General features: G+C 41.8%; 1 protein-coding gene across 2 annotated transcripts in view; it reads left to right on the top strand.

Annotated features, from left to right (window-relative positions):
* The window catches only part of LPGAT1 (lysophosphatidylglycerol acyltransferase 1), a 67646-nt gene extending 51571 nt beyond the window's left edge, over positions 1-16075 (top strand). For both annotated transcript variants that reach the window (XM_065058399.1, XM_065058400.1), the window contains 2 exons: positions 4936-5042; positions 10238-16075. In XM_065058399.1, the coding sequence (XP_064914471.1) occupies positions 4936-5042; positions 10238-10389 (259 nt within the window). In that variant the 3' untranslated portion in view covers positions 10390-16075. The remainder of the gene's footprint in view (positions 1-4935; positions 5043-10237) is intronic.
* Positions 16076-17165: the final 1090 nt, after the last annotated feature.

The raw sequence follows: 17165 nt of genomic DNA, 5'->3' as shown, positions 1-17165 counted from the left end.
GGAAATGGCAGAGAAGGTTCAGTTTAATCCAGTAATCTTTTTTGTTCGAAAGCTCAATTTTGATGATGAGTTGAAGCTTGCTTTTCAAACCTCAGTTTTCTGTACAAATGACATGTTTTTCAGGAGTTCATAATTAAGTTGTGGCCTGGTTTTCCTCAGCGTGTCAAAAGAAACTTCCCTAGAAAAAAGGACAGTTAACAAGTTTCAGACTCTTCAAGACACAAAGGTGTGAGAATTTACCCTTTTATCTAGAAAATAATTTTTTGACCCTGACCGACTTGTCTCAAAACTCATTGGGAAGTGCTGAAAAACTAGGCTTGCTCTCTGAAACATAATACTCAGGGAAAACATCCAGTTAACTTCCAGGATTTTTGGGGCAGATTTCAATCCATCTGGTAAAGCACTAAGCACCAAAACAAACAAACAAACAAGCTGGAAGGTGCAAAGCATCTCTAACTAGAGGCATTACTGTGAGACCTGCCTTTTAATGACTCTGTTGGAAAAGTTGGTGTGCTCTCCTCAGAATGGTTTTGCTTTATGCTTGGGTTATTTTGTGGTGTGCATTGACCATAAACCCAGATTCACTGGAGTTACACTCAGCAGAAATCAGCCAAGTGTTTTGGTGTCTGTATTTCCCCACAGTGAGTTGAGTTTGGGGATTATTTATTTTTCCTTCTTACACCAGCCACTTCTTTAGTTTGACTGACTTAGTTTCTCAGCTGGTCTCCAAGTTTCTCTAACAATAAGATTTCCCATGTGCTGCAGTTCTGTTGTCAAAACCCAAAAGTTAAAAACCCTGGGTATGAGGTTTGTTTGATGCTTAACTTCCTCTTACACCAGTTTTTGTTCTGTGCTACCATTGGAACGAGCTTTCAGCTACTGAGGAAGGTCTTTTTTTGTGTGTCTATGTTAACAGAGATTTACTGAAGCAAACTGGACTCGTGGCTATAAATAAAGTGGAATGCATTGTGGTTGCTGAATGAGTTTTGCAGAAGCGCCTATGAAGGGCATCCAGTTTGGCAATGTATTTTAATGTGCTTTTTTATGCAAGTGACTTATTTTTGGTCATGCCTGTGATCTAACAACCACCTCCATCATACTTTGTTTATTTAAAGAGTCATTGAAACAGCAAATAATATTATGATTTAGAAACAAATAGGGGTAATGAAAACTTTTTATTCATGGTAGGACAGATGATGAAAGGCAATTAGTACTTTAAGGTGGTACCTATGAACTTGAGAATTTTAATACCGAATTAGAGGTTGTTTCTCCAATAAGGACCATTTAAAAGTGATTAAATGTTTCAGAAAATGCCGTGTTTCTGAAATTTATTTGGCGGCTTTTGAGAAATGGCCTGCCAGTAGGTAAGTCTCCATGATTTCTTATGTATGCCGAGGTGTCTTTGGCAGTTACATCTCCCTTTTTGAAAACCCCCTCTTGTCTCCTGGCCTGTCATTAATGCCAATATATCCTGGTTTGGGAGACAGGCACATTCAGAGTGGTTTAGGTGAAGCTGCCGTCCCTCGGTCAGATCTGCGCAGTGTCGCGTGGCTGTGGTCACCCAGCAGCTGCAGACAGGTCATCTCCAGCTGGCAGGTTTTGTGTCACTGCGGATGCTGTTGCAGGCTCCCGTCAGAGTACACCTTTACTTCCGCCACCACTTCTAACTTCAGGTGCAGCTTATGGTGGCACAAGTTTTACTGACGTTTAGCCCCCTCCCCACCTTCCCTTGATGACAGCCAAGCAGCTGGTCCCTTGGGGAGAAGTAAAAGAAGGAGGTATTTCCATTCTGCTTGGATTTTCTCGTCAAATTATCTTATTAAATTCCTCGTTTTTCACGCCAGGGCAAAGACACTTATTTTCATGCCATGTGAGGTTAGTTTTGTCCAAAAGCCAGGAAGATTTGAGTGCCCAAGAGAATCTAGAAGCTTCAGATATTACAAGTTGACCTTGTTCCTTGTCAGGACAGTTTATGTGGTGATAACATTTTATTTTCCTGAGGAGATCATCAAACTTGGCTTTCAGTGGTGTTCCTGGTGCTGGAAGCACAAAGGTGGGGTAGAGCCAAGATGATGCTTGTGCTGCAAACACATTGATGATGTTTATTTATCTAATTGCAAAGAATAAACTGTGTCCTGCATCTTTTAACACTCGACCTGGCAGACCTCGCTGCTGATGGTCGGTGATGACCCCGCTCCAGTTAAAGGAATGGTTTTCAGCCATTATTTTGGATCATCTGTGTAGAGACCTTTGTATCAGTAGACTTTCCCAGTTACTTTTCCTGAACCCAGTCTCCTTAAAGAGGGTCTTCTTTTAAAACTCAGATGCCAGCTGAGCCATCTGATGGGCAGAGAATGATGAGAGTGACAGTACATTTAGTATAAATGCAGGGGGGGTTATTTTCACTCTACTACAGGAAGGGATTGTTCCACAGTTTAAGGATTGTTTTTAAAAACCTTTCATCTCTAATTTAGCTCTGCCATTAATAAGAGTGTTCCACATGTAAAAACAACTCTGGATAATCTGAAAATATGTTTGAAAATGCTTCTAAATACACAAGCACTTAGCATTGCTAAATAGTGGAAGCCAGTGTAGAGTTACAGGAAAACCGGTTGTTTTCAACTCTGCATTAATATTAATTCAAAATGGGTGTAACAGTGATTGCTTCTTAAACTTTTAAGAAGCGGAGCTTATATCCAGAGATTCAAGTATTCTGGTACCATATGGATTCCTGCAAGAGCCTGGATGGATGGAAGCAGGAAAGTGGCATCCTGCGTTCCATTAGCCTCTCACAATATTGGTATCACTTACGCTACTTCGCTACTCCATCAAAGTACCGCCTCATAAATTGTTTTTAACGAGGATCTTGTAAGGTCTTATGATAATGTTTTCAGACTAGAAAGTACACTCCTGGAAAAATACCAGGTTTAACCGTGGGTTATAAAGCTGTTACGTGTTAGATAGCTGGGCAGTGAACTCGGAGGTGAAGAGTATCTGCAGCTCACAATGGAAACAGCCTGTGAGGCCAGGTAACCCGAGACCGCTGTCCTGAGCCCACACGCGCCTTCTGCCCGTCCCGAACCATCTTCAGCCTTGCGTAAGCAAGCATCTGTCCTTCAGACACAGGCTGTGAAACACAATATTCTGTTGCCGAGTCCTTTTATCTCTTCGCAGCAGATAGGCAGAAGAGAGTAAAAATAGTGCTTGGCACCTCGGTTGTGTTTGGGGACAGAGTTAAGTCTTTCTTAGTGTTATGCTCTCAACAAAAATGGTCCTTTCTCTGTGGGTGTGTTTTTTACTTGCCTCTGTGTGGTTTACTTTTAATCTGCTGTACAATGTCTGGCTTCAAGATAAAGTTTATTTTCTTTATATTATATTATTATAAACTTTATTATCTGTCTTCGTCATTGTTCTTAATACGCACACTGAGGAGTTGAGCTATTTACTGGACCACAAGCTATTTCATATTTTACCTGAGATAACGGTTGCTAATTTCTGGTTACTGAGCACAGAGAACTCTGCAGCGTTAGAAAGACGCGGATAGAATGGCTCCAAAGACTACAGAAATATCTTGAGTTCGTGTTGATTCCGTAGTTGGTAAATAAAATTGTTCACCTCCTTACATTGTTCTCTCTGTATACCAAAGCACTGTTATTTTTAATTCACTCATTAGCGCAATGTTTTGCTGCTTTTCTCCTCCACTTATGACATATTTTTCCTTGCATCAAACTGAAAGGAGGAGGTACGAATGACTTGGCAACAACACAAGCAAAGATGTTGAAAACAGTGACAAAAGCATTCTTCAGAAGTGTCTTATTTCTGTAGTCTGACATTCCCATGTCTGTTCAGACACTCCCCACGTGATTGTGGTGTTACGTCAGATTCTTTTCAGTATAATCAGCGAAGACCAATGTTGAAAATGAAATGAAAAAATCCACTAATGAAAATAGAAACGTGGCACAGCTGGCGGGGTAAATGGGAGCTCATGGGTAAAGAGAAACCTACAGTGAAGCTCTTACGTTTCAGAGGATGAATTTTTCTGGCTGGCCCTGATGCACAAATCTCTTCTGCATTGGCCTCCCAGTGAAACATAGTGGATATGTAGGTTCCTGTATATGTCAAAAGGAATTTAGAGTCTTCTAAGAAGATCTCACAATTACTGTAAGACTTGAAATTTTATTTAAATTTTTTTTAAAAAAAATACAGTGAGGTATGGTGAGCTATTTGGGGCTTTCTGTATGTATATACCTCAGTGGATTCTGCCCTGGATATCTGATTTTCTAAGTAGACCTCATATTTAGCGTAGAAGTACCAAAACATTGGTCATTCTTCCATTGGGGTTTTGAAAATGGAGCAGCAATATTGGAGTACGCTTACTTACACAGTCAGTTCTCAGTGTAAAACTTGCCTTAGAAATTTCAGACAAAGCCACTGGCATCCTTTGAAAAGCACAGAGGGCTCGTTTTCTGGGATACAGAAGAGCTGTTGGTACTTAGTGATGCCCTTGTGTAGCTTCTGTCTGCTGAAGAACTCTTTCTTCAAAACTGTGGCCGAACTTTCTCAGTCTCTTAGTTCTTTTGGTTTCAATGCATACACTTCATTGCTTCTTGGTTTGTGTTTTTTTTAAGGGTAGTAATACAGTGTGGTGGTGTTATATTTAAAAAAATCCAGCAACTTAGTAGCTTTTATCACATGCTGTAGTACAGCACTGTAATGCCAACATCTTCTGTGTGCCTCTGGCTGATGACCTGGAATATTCCAGTTTTGTATCCTTAATACCGATGTGATCAGCGAATGGAAGCGAGAATGAACCGTGCGGTCAGATTCATACCAAACTCTTGTTCTCTGTGTTTTGGCTGGGGCAGAAGAGGAGAGTTTTGTTCTTCACATACAGAATGCGTTTCCTAGGGTTCATTATGCTTGTTTCTTTGATAGGATTTTTCCAGTTAAAGATGTACCTGCGGAGCCTGAAGCTCTTACACACTGGCTATATCAGCGATTCATTGAAAAGGAAGATCTCCTGACACATTTCTATGAAACAGGTAGGATGGTATCTAGCAAAGAGAACTGTGCTTTGTTACTGCTTTTTCTTACAAGGATCTCCAAAAGGTTTAAGAACGCATATATATTCTTCACACAATACATAATAATAATTAATACAATTGAATTATTAATACTTTTTATGTGGCAAAAAGGTAATATAAGAAATTATCTAGGAAAGGTGAATTACCCAGGCAGCATTAGAATAGGGTCGTGTTTAGAAGTTGGTACATTCAAAACAGATCTAAGGAAATCCTCTTTTTTTCTGCAATAACATAGAGTTCAGCCATGAAACTTGCTCCTACAGGATTTCATTAGAATAGTTTAGTAAGAGTCAAAGATTATTCAGAGCTTATGTTCAGTTTGGAGGGAATATAAAACGTTCAGGATTTAAAACAAGCAAGTTCTTGACTAAAAGGGATTAAGACTCTTGTGTGAGGCAGGTTATTTTATCTGCCCAGTGCAGCTATTTAGTGTGTTCCTCTGGCACTTGTACTGGTAGAGAAGACGGATCTAAGTAGCCTGGAGGCCTGATCCAAAACCAAAGTCCTCTTCTGTTTCCTGTCGGGCTAAACAGAAAGTTGCTTAGATTGGAAGGATGTGTAAGAATTACTTACGTAGCTGGAAGTCTGGAGTCTCTGTGCAGCGCTGTGCGGTCAGTCCTGGCCTCCTGGCTGTGAGGTGCTGCGGGTCACTTCCATCATCACAGACTTGCCGTGTTAATGGATCAGAGGAGTGTCAATAAACTTAGGGCATTAATAACATTGCTGTAGGCTGGCAAATGGGATTTAAAATATCAGGTGAATACTTTGAAGCTATAGCTGGGGAGGTGTTTCCTTCGGGCTCTTTATTTTCCATCCAGTTGTCAATACTGAAGTTTGTCATCTGCCCTCCTGCAAGGGGTGGGGGTGTGTGGGTGTGGGGGTGTGTGTGTTCAGAATACAAAACAGAAGAATTCATCGTAATAAAAACAAAAAAGAAGAAAAAATAGCTTTATTTAGACACACGGGAAGGGAAGTTTATCAAACATAGAGTAGGAAGACTCCAGATGAAATAATGCAACTTGTCTCTGGAAAAAAAATAATCTCTTCATTAGCAAGCATCACAGTTTTTGAGGGGGAAGAACATTCAGTCTCTCACATCAACTGAGTTTATTATTCCAGAGTGACTGTTAAACAAAGACGCTACTTCAAGTAGATGATTTATTTCAAAGACTGATTTAATTTGGTTTTGAGCACTTAATTTATCAATTGTAGTGCTTGAAAAGACTGATAGATTTCTGTAACAACCCGGAGTTGTATTTTGGTTTATGGAATCCTGCTGCTGCCCAGCCGTCATTGATGGCCAAAGTCAGGCTCTGCTGTATAAATTGCATCCAAATGCGTATACTGGACTTTATTAGACAAATAACTTTGTGGAAGTCTTTAAAAATACAAGTGTAGTCATCAGGATTCCAAGAACTCTTGTTATTGAGATGTTATTTCACAAATACCATTAAAATAACTCATACCCAAAAAACCTAACCTGATCAGAATTTCAGAGAGGATAATGAATATAATCAAGTTTATTCACTGAAATGTGCTTCCAAAATAGAATAATTGGTTCTAATTTGCCAGTGTAATCAGTATGAATTAATAAGACATGTTTTAAATGTAAATGCTATGACATAGGACCTTACTAGGCATAAATTGGCATAATTTAAGGTCACTACCATTTATACCAGTTGAGGTTTGTTGGTTTACTGCAGAGGTGCTGTTGGTGTTTTTGGAAACCTCCTGGAAAAGTCCTGAGGCCTAATGTGAGGGGAGGCCCTGAGGCTGCTCCAGAGCTGCTTTCCTGTTGACCGGTTACCTTGTCACAAGTTGGTCTGGTTTTAGGGCTTAAGGCTGTTTCAGCATTTTATGTTTTGTAATACTCATTGCTTAGGAACTTGTCTCAGTTCATAAAGCTGGAGTAACATTTAATGCTCCTTGAAACTTCAAAAGTTTGTGTTGACAGTTTCATTGATAGGAATACATTCTTTTGGCATATTTTTATTTGGGAACAGGAAGAACCAAAGCCTAAACCAGCTTTTTCCTTTTTGCTGTATTCCCAAGTGTTAAGGACTTAAATAGATCTGAGGAAATCTGTAATACCTCTTAAAAACAAACAGAAAGTATCTGTCTAAAATTTGAATATGAAACTGTCCCATCCTTTCTTACAGGTGCATTTTACACATTTAATTTATAAATTTAAAAACATTTACAGTTAATATCCTCAAGTCTAAGCAACACCGGGACTCCTATTTTAGCAGCTAGTAGAAAGTTTGTGTTGGCAAGTCCATGATTTCTCTGAAGCAGCATAACCTCGAACACTGTGGTAACACAAATGAGATTACATTTACCAGGACAAAGGGACTCTGAGAATAATTTAAAAAAACCGCTAGAAACTAGGAGCATATCAGGTGGAAATGAATAATTGCACACTGAAGTCGTCATGCTCCTCATTCACGCTGATCATAAGCCAACTGGTGTGATGCAACTAACAAAGTGAGCAGTGTCATCACCCAGGGCAGCAGGAGGGGGGTTTCACTGATGTTACGGGAGTACTCTAGTTACTGTACCAATCTGAAACCTCAGCTGGAGATTCTGTGTGGAGATAATAGAATCACAGCATGTCCTGAGTTGGAAGGGACCCACAAGGATCATCGAGTCCAACTCCTGTCCCTGCACAGGACAACTCCACAGTTCACACCATGTGTCTGAGGGCTTGTCCAGTCTCTTCTTGAACACTGCCAGGCTTGGGGCTGTGACACCTCCCTGGGGAGCCTGTTCCAGTGTCCACCACCATCTGGGGGAAGAACCTTTTCCTCATGTCCAACCTGAACCTCCCCTGGCACATCTTCCTGCCATTCCCTTGGGTTCTGTCATTGGTCGCAGAAGAGTTTGGCACCTGCTCTTCCTCCTCCCCTTGTGAGGAAGCTGTAGCTGCCATGAGGTCTCCCCTCAGTCTCCTCTTCTCCAGGCTGAACAAACCCAGTGACTTTAGCTGATCCTCATACGGCTTCCCCTCCGAACCCTTCACCAACTCCGTGTCCCTCTTCTGGACACTCTCCAGTAGCTTAATGTCTTTTTTATCCTGTGTTGCGCAGACCTGCACCCAATGCTCCAGGTGAGGCCGCACCAGTGCAGAGCAGAGTGGGACAATCACCTCCCTGCCCGGCTGGCAATAATGTGCTGGATGCACCCAGAACACGGGTCCCTCTTGGCTGCCAGGGACACTGTTGGCTCATGTTCAACTTGCCATCAGCCAGAACCCCCAGATCGCTCTCTGCAGAGCTGCTTTCCAGCATCTCGTCCCCCAGTCTGTATGCACAGCCAGGGTTGTTGTGTCCCAGGTGCAGAATCCGGCACTTGCCCTTGTAGAACTTCATGCAGTTGGTGATTGCTCCATTCTCCAGTTTGTCCATTTACTAGAACCCTTTGAGCCCGGCCCGTCAGCCAATTCCTCATCCACTGCACTGTGTGTTTGCCCAGCTGTGTGCTGAACATCTTGTCCAGGAGAATAGCATGAGAGACAGTTATCAGAGGCTTTACTGAAATCAAAAAAGATCCATCATCCCCATTCAAGAAACAGAAATTGAATTGGGAAGACGGACAGATAACAGGAGCTAGGATGGTTGAGGGGAAGGAGGAGTCGTTTCCGTGAAGGACAACTACAAGTGCCGGGCTTGTCTCAGTCAGGAAGGGGAAGGAGTGTTTTCTCTGTAAGGCACAAGTTGCCTTAGGAGAGGAGGGAGGGGGAAGAGACAGCGGCTGTTAGTGCCAAGGAGAAAGAAGTTATTTAAACCAAGGTCACTGATGGTTCTGGAAAACAAATGGGCCATGGAAGAACAAATGCAGTGCCAACTGGACAAAGAGGAGCTGAGGAGCTTAGCAGTGAGAATGGCTGAGGAATAAATGGTGTGGTAAATCTGCCCACGTGTGAAGATACATCTCAGTGAGGAGGATGGGACTCGGCAAGTTGGTGTTTTGGGTTTTTTGGGTTTTTGGGGGTTTTTTTGTTTGTTGTTTTGTTTTGTTTTTTGTTTTAATTTAAGAGCATTCATACAGGAAGAAAAGCTTTGTCTTAAACGCTTGATTGCAATTCCTCCAGTGATTGCAAATGCAAAGCACAGAGATAAGTATCTGATGGTATCTAATTGCCCAAATTATGAGGTTTCTGAGATGCAGAACTGGCTCTGCTGTCTCTTTACTCTTTGAATCATTCACCTCTTGTTCTTCTATGAGTAGCTGTGACTCCATAATGCTGCAGCAAGTACATCATCTTTTCTGGTATATTCAGTGTTTTTATACCCACTGTTCAGGATTATAGCAACAACAACAAAGTGGTTTGTATCATCTAGGTTTTGTGCATCTCAGTAAAATGTAATACAAATTGTTGAACATGCTGATGTAAATATATGCCAACGATTTGCTTACGATCGTAAAGTTTTGATGTATTCAGACACGTGCAATTTAGTGTTTTAAGTCAGAAAAGGTCAAAATAGGGAAATTTATTTTTTTAGTCATATCAGCTGAATCTCCTGCCAGTCTTTCTCATCTAAAGAGATATTGCAAAAGAAGTCTTTCTGCAAAACTGAATAATGAATTACAGTGCTTCCTTAGTCTATATAATTGACTGAGCAATGAATGTTCAAACAACCTATGAAAACTATTGTTAAAAAAAAAAAGTACATGTGTAGATGTACATAAAGATTCAAGAGGAACCTTGAGAGTGTATGTGTATTGCCTCTTCACAGTATACAAAAACATTACCGAACTGCTGTAAAGTTTAATATGGAGTCCATTCAAGTTGATCGTACAGACATTAACATAACTTCAAAATTACTACAGAAAACTTAGGTGACAGTCGGATCTCCCTGCAAAGTTTGAGGATGGCTGCTTTTAGGGAATGCTTTGAAGTTTATGCTTAAAGTTTATATCCTAATGAAATAATAATTGTTCTTAACAATAAAGCAAAAGTTTGTTTGGTTTTGTTTTTAATGAAGATATCTGATAATGCTGCAGGATCTTTTGAAAATGTAACAGCATAATACAGAAGTAACCAATTGTTTGTGGGCGCCCTGGGTGGGACGAACAGCAACGGTAAAGAATTGTGCATTGAGACTATCGTTCCTGCTGCAGAAGCATTAAATGTGTTTTCTTTTCTCTTTTAGGAGCTTTTCCTCCACTGCAGGGTCAAACAAAAGCTATTTCTCGGGAGATGACCCTCAGTAACCTGTGGCTAGTCGGCATACAATCACTTGCGTTTTTGTCAGGCGGTATGTGGTACTGCATCTTTCAGTATTTTTATCATTGCCTGTTTTAAAAGTGGAATGGGACCTGAGGACACAATGGGAATCCGGGCTCTTGCAAGTGAGTATCATGTTGTATGTGCAAATGTGAATATGCAAGAGTAAAGGAAAATACTGGACGGACTCTTACTTCTCTTTGGGGAAATTTTAAACTCCACTAAACGTGAAGATCAGTAACATAGTGACCTGATGATGTATTATTTTAAGAATTGTCTGTATTTTTAAAAAAATGTATACTCTCACCCACACTTAAGCAAGTTCAGCATTTGGACAAAAGGTGCAATCGTACATCCACCGTAGAAGAATGTCTGTGACAAGAAAGCTCTGTCACCACAAGTATTTCTTGGCATTGTAGTTAGAGCTCAGACAACTCAGCAACTTGTCTCTTCAGTAGTCTGTACAGTGTTGGTGTGGTAGAGATTCCTCATTTGCACAAACTTGTACTTTATTGCAACTCATTGTGCTGGAGTCAAAGATACTCGGCAGAGCTGGTGGCGGTATCTTTGCGGCTATGCACTCAGCAGCTGCTGTGTTAGACACATCGATCTAAAACCAAGACCCAAATAAGATCAAGCGTCAGTTGTGTTTTGTGAGGAATTGGTCCTCAGAAAAGCGTCGCAGCATCATAGCGTGATTAAAAGCTGCCCCCATCCGACGAATCAGCCCATCCCTGCTGTGATCTTAACCATCATCATCTTTGTGAATTCTGTGTGCTACCAGCATCTCGCGTTATGAGGAAACTTGGAAAATAGAAAGTCACTTGGTTTATTTTCCCTTCTGTTCAGAATGCATCTCAATGATCGTTGTCAGTTTTCAAAATGCACTTTTAAAGGTGAAAATACAGTGAAGGAAAGACGTAAGACTTAGGGAATGGGGGAAAGCTTTATTTGTGAGGCACTGGAAGCCAGAGCAATTCTGTGTGTTTCTGAAGGTCTGATGGTGCTGCTGGTGATTTTTAGCCACCTTTGTATTTTGTATCCTGCAGTCCAACCAAGGTGACCTTGGAGTGGTTTATAGAGGCCTTTTTCTCCCCACTAGTTGCAACAGTGTTAAATATAGGTGGGGGAGAGTTTAAATAATCCAATGCCAACCATCTTAATGTTTTTCTAAGGAGTAATAGAAGAGAAACTAGTTTCTTAAAAATTAAAAATAGGTATAATTGCTATCTTAAATCTGTAGGAAGACACTACTGCAAAAAAAAAAAAAAGAATGGTAAATACTCTGAATAAGTAACTACATGGAGGGCAGTATAAATAATGAGCTCACCACTGTGCTGAAATCATACTGGAAGAAGGATGAGTTGAATTTAAAGGCAAACTGGAGTAGAAGACATTTCAGATGTGTACCGTAGGATACTTTTGAAAGGATGTGGATGACGTACAGTCTTCTGGCAGGTCTAGTTGGCATCGTGTTTATGTGATTATACACAGATTTGAGAGAGCTGTTCCTAAAATAAAACTAATCTCTCTAAATACAGGCAGGATAGCCAGAACTTCAGATGTTGGCATACTGCCTTTTACAGAGTAATTTTACTGAGAACAAAATAAGCCCTCAGTAGTTTTGGCTCAGAGTTAGCAGTATTGATCCCCCTTCTCTCTCCCGCTCCTGCTACATGAATCACAGTGGGTGCCGTGCAGAATACAAATCTCAGTTCCCTTTGCAGGACGAGCCAAGAGCACACCAAAATAGGAGGCAATGCCAGTTTCCCTGACTTAATGGCAAATACCTAGTCAAATACGCCAGCCCTGTCTCCCTAAAAGCAGTAGCTTTATCCTCAGGTAGCTCAGTGGGGATGGTTGCAAAGTGATGCTCTGCACTAAGTTCCCCTGAACTACGTAGGAGGCCCCTCATTGACTTAGAAGAACCGTGGCAGCTGGGAGGCAGAAGAGGGTGGTTGCCACAGCTTCATCTCTTAGGTAAGATACTGTTTCTGAATCCCACCTCTTTACACCCAGTCACACAGCTGAATTCTGGTGCAACATAAAATCCATTTTGGAAGAGGCATGCCCCGACAGGGAGGCGGTCTTGGGAGGATTTTATTTTGTCTCCCGTTGCTCATGCTGAAGTACAGCTGATGGAATGAATGTATTTAATCTGCCAGTTTACAGGAGGGTGCTGGGGCGGCCCAGCACCATCACCGTGTAAGCGGTCATGTCTGCAGCACGTGGGCGTAAACAGACTCTCCGAACTGCAAAAAGCAGATGAGAAGCTCCTCATTTCTGTCCTCCGCCAGGTGGTTTGATCAGAGCCACAGAGATGCCCACAGTACAGCTGGGTTTATTTTGAGCTAGGACAGACTGGAGTGATACAAAAAGGGAAGTTTTATATAAGCAGAAGATTGCACAGCAGTAGCTCCCATCAGGAGGTTGTTCTTTGTAGACCCTGTGACCTCTGTGTCAGGGCACACTGTTTTTTCAAATGCAGTGTATATATATATATTTTTTTTCCAGTGGATTGCAGTCAATAGCGAGTGTTCACATGCTGCCTAAAGAAATTAGTAACGCGCAATAATGTTTTAGATAATCATTTGATTTATCTGGTCCTGTTCATTTTCACTTTGTTCCTCCGTAGTTCTTAGCTATTGTGAGACGTTTGTTTTCAAGCACTGATTGTTGTTTCGGTAGGGTGAGTAAATAGTTTTAGCTCTTGGGCTTCTTTCCTGCCTGCACTGGACAATGTGAAGAGCCCTATATCGTGTCTCCTCACAGCTGAGGAGCTGTAGGTGACAGTGGAGTGAACCCCTTGTTAAGAAACTCTGAAGTACCCTCCCAGCATGAACTTAGACGCTGCTTCACGAAAGAGAACAAATCGGATGAGAGAAGTTTTTCTATTAAGGGGAAAAACATTCAAAGTATAGAACACATAGGAAATTCTATGCTAAAAATGCCATGCTGGTCAAGACTGTTTGGAGCTTAGCAGGCGAGTTTGTAAAACCTGAATTCCTGTTGGTAGCGGTTCGGTTCTGCCTTCTGGCCGGTGTTGGGGCTGCAGCGGGCACTTTGCTGCGCCGCCCGTGGGCTTCCCCTTCAGAGTTCCAAATGCATTTGAAAGAAGATGGTGTTAATGAACCGTACAGCTGATCACAAAATGATTAGTTAATATAACTTTGAATTTATATTAGGAGAAATGTAATAGAAGAATGTAGAAAGTGATACAGAATGAAGAATGACAGAAGAAACGCTCGCTGACAGCTGTTGCGTACAGAAGTGAGAACACAGCAATTGTAAGTGGATTGCCAGGGTTGCACACAAACCATCTGTACGTTTCTGTGTTTAATTGTTCACAAACAAGTTGTTACAATTTCAACGATGCAAGTCTTAATGGTTTAGCATTACTGCTCTTGAAATGGCGTTATATGATGTCTGTCTGCCCATTCACAATGAGCAGTGGTTTTTTCAGTGCCCTTCCCTGCAGGTTCTCTTGTATTTTCTGTGTGGTTCTGTCAAGCTTCTCAACAATGATGTCTCTTGCAGGAGGGATTTTTTTTTTAAGTTGTTCTCATCAGATTTCAAAAAGCAAGATTTCCATTTACCGTGCTCACTGGCAAACTGAAAGCTTCCTTTTCCCTCCTCCCTCCCCCAGCATCAAAAGTAAGATGCATCTTGTTGCAGTAAAACTACAATGATCACTGTGGTACTGTTCATTAGTCACTTGTTTTGCAAATGATGTAACTGATTTGTTTCTGTCCGACACTGCCATAAAGTGCTGTTAACTTTTTTCACCTGTTTGTACACGATAATACAGATACCGATCACTGTGTGTGACAGGATTCAACTGCTCCACTTTGCCTTGACATAAAATTTTGGGACCAAAGGTACTTAAAACTGGGATTTCCAAATCATGTGAGCGAGGTTGAATGCATTCTCTTGACAGTCAGCTGGAGATTTTGTGGTGATCTGCTACAATCACACAAAATAATTGTACACCTGGGGTACTGTGTTGTTTGGAAATAATGGAGCCATATGAAATAAAGGGTTATTTTGCAAAATGGCATATTTGATAGTTTTTACACTCTTTTTTTTTTCAAAACAATTTGAAGAGCAAATGGAAACTGTACTCTGGTTTAAAATGTCTGCATACATTATGAACACTTCTGAGCAGCTTCATTTTTGCTGTAAAAACTGTGGACTACCTGGCTATGATACAAAAGAAGTCTTTTAAAGGATTCTATGCATTTTAAAGTTAAACCTTTCATTTTATCATTGGATAATGAAGTAATGATACACTGAGCAACTGTCCTATTAAAGTGAGCTAGTTCCTTAAAATTACTCTACAATGGTGTTCATTTTGTATGATAAAAATTCATTTTCGCGATACCAGTTTCATCTCCAATCTTCTCCTTCCCTCCTGTGTTTTCTGCATTTTTGTTTTGTTTGATAAAATGGACGTAGTAGCCTGTAGTGACCCTCAGTGATTTTGCAAAGGGCTGATTGCGTTGGGAGTTATTTTACTGAATTTATTTCATTGGATTTTTTTTTTAATCCGATTTTTCCAGCAGCCAAGATGTCTTTCAGAACTGTAGACAGACACCAGAAGCAGCATTTCTTTACAGAGTTTATTAGGGGTCTTTTCCTTTTCTTTGCGGGGGGAGGGTGTGTGGCAAAAATAAAGTTCATTATTTTTCAAGTTCACTTCATGTGCTTCTAGTCCTTAGTAGACAAGATGATTTATTGTGCTTATGTCCAATACAATCTATTGTGCTTACCGTAAACACAACAGATAGTAAAACAACACCTTAGTTCACCGTACAGCTGCAGCGTTCATCTGGGAGAGATACCGTACGCTGCTCCATAGAGCTCTCGTCAGGAAGGACACGGAGACAAACGTTGGTACGCCAGCGGCGCTGAGGGGAGGAGCGGAGCGGCGGGGACGAGGGGGGAGGCCGCTTCTGCCGCCCTCGCTCGCTCCAGCACCCGCTGGAAACTTGGGCAGCGCTGGGGCTGCGGTGTTTCTCCGCGGGTGGCTGCGCAGCAATGATCCCCCACAGCCCCCGAGAGATGAGGGTGCCGAGAGCAGAACCTGGGCCACCATCAACCGCAGATTGTGGCCATCCCAGAAGGGCGTCAGTCCAACCTCCTCGTTCGTGGGCAAGGCTGTGCTCATTTTGTAGATACGTGCGTTTGTTTCAGCGTGGTCCGTGTTTAAACAGCTCCAGCTAGGCAGAGCGGTAATTCCATGGCCCCGCCAGCTCACGCTCTCAGCTCTGTGTCACCTTCCGTCTTCAGTGCTGGTGCGTGATACTGCAGCGTACAACAACGGGAAAAGGAACGCCGTGGAGTGTCGTCAGGCATCTTGCACAACTTCCAAAACAGTGCCATGGTTGTAGTTACATCTACCTCTCTTTGTTTCCCTTCTGGGTTTTGTCTCGTGTTGCCATGTGGTGTTTTTCTGTGAGAAGTGGGGGGAATCGGGGAGCGGGAGGGAGAAAAGTGGGGGGGAAACTTGAAATACGAACTTAAGACACTGGTGGGGGATCCAGTGCTTACCAGCTGTGTTGTCATATTGAAAAAGCCATTGTTTTTAATTCCTGCCTAGTGTGAAATGTTTGTTTTTAAAAATCCTTCCTGCTGGAAAGAAAAATGTATTTTTAAAAGGAAAAAAAAAAAAATCCCTCTTTTGGCTATGAGAATGTCAGCTGTATGAGTTGTGACCATATCATGACATGCTGATCAGATATAAATAAATTTTTATCTCTCAGGACTCTGTCTTGTATTTTTACTTTTCTGGTAACTGTCACAGGTTTTCCGAAAGGACACGCTGCATTTTGAGGTATCACTGATTTCAGCTGAGGCACCAAATATAAAAGGTATGTGAATGCCATGTGTGCACACGCTGCTTTACAAAGAAACATCTCTTATTAATGTAAAAAAATAACAGGAATTCATGCAGTGCGGTGTACTGAGAGGCTTTTGCTGCAGGTCAGTGCAGGACATGGGGGAGTTGCTGCAGTCAGGTGCCGGTTCCAGGTGTTCCTCTCCCTCCTCTGAGCCGCAGTGAGCTTCAGAACCACAGGGAGCACCTCGCTTTATACCCGATTGTAAGTGGGCGGCTTCTTTTAAATGAAGCTGCAGGGTAATGGGTAGAGCTGTGAGAACGGGGCTCACAGCGGACCGGGGCTCTGAAGTGTGGGCAAAAACGGGCGCCCAAGATGCTGGGACACGTTGTGTTCTGTAGGTACCTTTACTGTTGAGATCACAGTAGCTCCTTCTGTAAAAAAAAGAAAAAGGCTTCCTTGTTGGTATCTGTATATAGATAGAATCCGTTAGTACGTACATTTTCCATATATCCGTAAGTTCTCTGTGAAATAAGAGGTCTCTTCAGTTGGTTGTTAGTCTGGGTTTGTACCAAGTTAGTTGGTTAGTTTGAGTGAGACTTCTCCGTGAGGTTGGAGAAGCAATACATCTGAAACTTCAGAGCAGCTAGTGCAGCCGAATTGTGCTTGCATTTTTACTGAAAAAGTTGTAGAATTTCTTGTAACTGATGTTACTTCACAAGTATTAAAGGCTGACAGGAACGGATGGGTTGATGCAGGAGCATGAAAGCTGGCAAGGAGCTTGCTGAATTGTGGGACAGTTCAAAGAAAGTGGATGTTGTGACAGTGATAAATAAGATAAAACTCCAGGCGTATGCAGTGAGTAACTAATAACCTAGCATCAGTACGGCCAGTCAGTGCGGCGTTGGGGAAAAGCAATGATGCCTTTGCTAAACAAAACTACAGGACTAAACTTGATGAGCTGGCAAATGTGGCTGAGTATTGTGTGACAGAATATAGTTGAGGTTTTGTAATCTC

This window comes from Columba livia, chromosome 3 (assembly GCF_036013475.1).
Source record: "Columba livia isolate bColLiv1 breed racing homer chromosome 3, bColLiv1.pat.W.v2, whole genome shotgun sequence".
Taxonomy (NCBI): domain Eukaryota; kingdom Metazoa; phylum Chordata; class Aves; order Columbiformes; family Columbidae; genus Columba; species Columba livia.
This window is presented reverse-complemented; position numbering and strand designations above follow the sequence as displayed.